The sequence below is a fragment of the Cibotium barometz genome, chromosome 2 (assembly GCF_041138505.1).
Source record: "Cibotium barometz isolate CiBa-2024 chromosome 2, ASM4113850v1, whole genome shotgun sequence".
In the NCBI taxonomy this organism is placed as follows: Eukaryota; Viridiplantae; Streptophyta; class Polypodiopsida; order Cyatheales; family Cibotiaceae; genus Cibotium; species Cibotium barometz.
In genome coordinates, this window is record NC_141047.1 from 39,066,558 (window position 1) to 39,070,513 (window position 3,956).

General features: G+C 39.1%; 1 protein-coding gene across 1 annotated transcript; it reads right to left on the reverse strand.

Annotated features, from left to right (window-relative positions):
- Window positions 1-650: 650 nt before the first annotated feature.
- Window positions 651-3,616, reverse strand: LOC147641045 (uncharacterized). The gene is made up of 3 exons (XM_086809585.1): window positions 3,185-3,616; window positions 1,234-1,260; window positions 651-1,117 (listed from the first exon to the last, which is right to left on the reverse strand). The coding sequence occupies exons 1-3, from the start codon at window positions 3,522-3,524 to the stop codon at window positions 930-932; spliced, it is 555 nt and encodes a 184-aa protein (XP_086665711.1). The 5' UTR covers window positions 3,525-3,616; the 3' UTR covers window positions 651-929.
- Between the last annotated feature and the right edge of the window lie 340 nt (window positions 3,617-3,956).

The window sequence follows — 3,956 nt, forward strand, 5'->3', positions numbered from 1 at the left end:
TTAATGCAATCATGGTTGAAAAGATTTCTATCTTTGAAGTAAGTTGGCCATGCACCAATTGACCATAAACAAAAATTGTGATTGTTTTTTGTAACTTAAGAAACCCTAAAATCTTGGAAGCTATATGCATAGTAATTGATAATCCATCCACTGCATTTTATAGTGGTGTGAAAGAATTACAACACTATGGTTTAGAAGGAAAAAGAGAAGAAGTGACCCTCAAGAAGTTGACATTTGGTTCACTTGACCACTTTCAACCTTAGGTGGTAGTATTCCTTAGGATAATTAATGCAATTATGATTGAAAAGATTTCTATCTTTGAAGTAAGTTGGCATGCACTAATTTACCGCAAACAAAAATTGTGACTGTTTTTTGTAACTTAAGAAACCCTAAAATCTTTGATTTTTATCAGCACCACAAAAAGGGTTATGCCATCTTAAGGCTTAATGGGTGTTTAGAAGATAAGATGGGCTATGTTTGGAAAGTTATTACATTGATTTTATTCCCTATTCATTAAGGCTTATAACTTTGTTGAGTTTAACAGTTGGTTCGTGTGCTCATTAAAATTGAGCCCGCACAAAAAGTTGAGACATGTGTTCAGTTGAAACCCTCACATAGAGCTTACAAGTTCAATTGCATAACACGTTAAGTAACAAATATGCTTATAAGATTCATTTCCATGACAAGTCATGGGTGGGGAGATTTCAAAACACACAAGCCCATTCATGTCTAAGTTCTATTGACCACACCATTTGTGAAGAAGTGCTAATGAATCTATGTGAAAAAAAGATGGAAACTTATGGGAGATTATCTCATCAAATAAAATAAATCGAGTTTAGTATGGCAAGCGATATCCGTGCTGAAGATAGTGGGGTGCTTTTATGAAGGATGGGGATGGTTTATTAATACTATAGAATTAAGAGAGTAGCCTAAAAACGGAGCTGCAAGGTGAAGGTGGTGGCGAGTGCCGTGACTGCGATGTGTAGAAAAGTGGCTGGGGCTATAAGCGGGAAAGCAAAACTTCCTAAATCCGCAGTTGGTCCCATCTGCATGCCTGGGGGCATGGCAACTGCTGTCGAAGGCGTTCTGGGTGATGCTGGGACGACGGCTCCTGATGCTGATTATATAAAATTAGACAAACCACATAAACCCTAAAAACATTAGCCTACCTTAATTTGAACCCCAATGATTCATTAATGGGGACAGCTTAAGCACAGTTGTGTCAAAACTCACTTGCAGGTGTAGGCGCCAGTGTCACACCTGAGGTTTAAAATTCAAGCACAACACAACCAAAAGGGTTAGCATACTTCACCTCCCTCCTCCAAAAATGCCTACTTTAAAAAAAGAAAAAGAAATTATTTATGCGAGCCTTGTTTATTTATGGATGAGTGCCTACTAACAAGGTTTTGTTTTTCTTTTTAATTCCAAGGATTTCATATTGAACCACACCCCCTGCTTTTAAATTTTGCCAGGATTTTATACTAAACCACATCCCTTATTTAGGATGTGGTGGGTCGGAGGGAGGGTGTGAATTGATGCGAACTCACTCCTTTCGAGTAACTTGCTTATTTTCCAATGATCCAATGCATTGTAAGAATTAAACTTCATGCATTTCAAAAAAATTTAGTCCTACCACCATGATTTATGTACAATATCCACACATCTTCATGAATACACTTTTATGGCTCTTTATGGGGATGAAGTCTTATGTGCTTGGTTTTGCTTTAATATGCTAAACTTTCAAGCTCAAGTATTTCATATTTCATGATCTCCAATTATGTGTGTGGAAGTTATACTTTGTACCCTCAAATAAAGGGCAAGCGATAATTCTTGACGAAGATTGAAATCAACCTCTTGAGACTATAGACAGATTTTCTTTAATTTAAATAACGTTTTTTTTCCAAATGTTTCATGAAATGTACTTTGAAGGATACTCTAGCTATTAGATCCAACCTTTCACTTCCCCGATTTGTTCCCTATAGCCTTTACATTGTGTTTGGGCACATGTTTGAAGTATGTATGTGTACATCTACCTTGCTAATTGAAATAATGGCAAACTAAGAGACAAATATTTGGAATTAGCTTAGTAATAATTCAATTTTAGGCTAAGAATTTTATTTATTATAAAAATATCTTAGCCTTATACCCCAAAAGAGGAAAAGAGAATAAAAAGACCAAGTGAGGCTTAACCTATTCAATTCATGGTGGCTACAAATGAACTATTCATGTCAATCTGCACTTACTATACAACTAGCATGTTTGTTAAAAGTAGTGATGCTGAAATAAGTAACTCCGACTCAAAGCATAAGTAATTAAGTACCACCCTCATGATTTTTGGTTCCATTGAGCATTAATATTCCTTCAATTTAAAGATGAAGTTGAGAACCAACTCAAAGCATATTCATAATAGTTTTTGGTAAGTGTATTAGCATATAAGTGGTTAAATATTTTATTCTAAAAGGCATTAATATTCCTTCAATTTAAAGATATGATAAGTAGAATTGAGAATATGTACTATTTAAATTTTCAATCATAAACACAATTTCTTAAGCACCCTTGAATTAATAATTCCTTCAACTTAAAGAAACATCTAGCATGATTTTTCAAAAGTAGAGTTAATAATATGCACTCTTTTTATTTTTAATCATGATCACAATTTCATCTAAGAGTGTACTCATACTAAGCATCCTTGAGTTGAGAACATCATCTAAGAGTGTATTCATACTAAGCATCCCTTGAGTCGAGAACATCATCTTCATCATGGTTTCTAAGTAATCATGATTTTAGTAAGTGTGCGAGCAAAAAACTAGAAGTTCTATAGTAGCAAACCCATGGTCACGATCATTCTAATAGGTTCCACCTTCACTATTGGGGAGGAAACCACCCACCATGGCCAAGTACCTGTGGGGGTTCCTCTCACTATTAGGGAGGAAACCACCATGGATATGGGGGATGGGAATAAGCATGAGTGGGTTGCGAGACGAGAGGAGAAGCATCTTCTTTCATAGGGGATACCGTCTTCTTTCAATGTGGAAAAGCTCTAATTTACCACAATTTCTAAGTGTGTTAAGGGTTTAGGGTTCATCGACGTGTTGAGTACTCTTTTAAACTCAAGACAAATTAATTAATATGAATGAGAATATTCATCTGGCGTTAGGGTTCATAATGAGAAGTGTGTACAAACCGGGGCAGAGTTTGTCCGGACTGGGCACGGAGACGTTGCATTTGGCGGGCAGCTCCTCAGCGCGGGTGATGTTGACGTTGGGGACGTTGGGATTGCCGATGACGAGGCAGAGGCAGGAAGCGTTGGCCTTCACAACAACGGCGAGCCCGGCGCAACACGCCGGCGGGGGGCTGTCCCCGTTGTTGGTAACGTAAGGCAGGCAGGGTGCAAGCGAAGGTAGCAAGGTGGTGCAATCGCTCTGGGCCGCCACACGACCGCCGCCCGTCTGCATCATCACGACCACGCATGCAAACAACGCCGCTGCAGCTACATTATTAATACCTCGTCTAGTAGTAGCCATGGCCGCTGCCACCCACCCCCTGCACAACGTCCACCTTGAATGGGATCTGCTCTGAGACGAGTTATCGATATAATTCAAGGTAGTGTCCAGTTCATGAGACTGATGCCTTGCTTTATAGTAGCTTCTCAGCTCTCGAGAGATGGATGGGCAAGCAGACAAGCTGGCTTCCACGACGGACTTTACCACCTCCACCTGCATGCTGCAGATGGCACTTCAAAAGCCGCCCGATATTGTTGACGACCTCCCCAAAGCCGCCAGCTCTGCCTACCTCATACACTCGTCTGATGCTCTTTTATCGTTAATTGCAACAACAAGCGCATCTCTCCTCTCTTCTTCTTCTTGGCATCAAATGCAAGCACTTTTCACACATGAACCCAAATTATATTAAAATTCTTTCCTTATATGCAGCTTAATAACCCTTGCTGCATAAAG

What these genes read in the sequence shown, in the direction of transcription:
- LOC147641045 (XM_086809585.1), bottom strand. Translation starts at nt 3,524, where the DNA reads ATGGCTACTACTAGACGAGGTATTAATAATGTAGCTGCAGCGGCGTTG. An exon ending in TCCGGACAAACTCTGCCCCG is followed by an intron (nt 1,261 to 3,184) that starts GTTTGTACACAC and finishes TTTAAACCTCAG; the next exon opens with GTGTGACACTGGCGCCTACA. An exon ending in ACTGGCGCCTACACCTGCAA is followed by an intron (nt 1,118 to 1,233) that starts GTGAGTTTTGAC and finishes TTATATAATCAG; the next exon opens with CATCAGGAGCCGTCGTCCCA.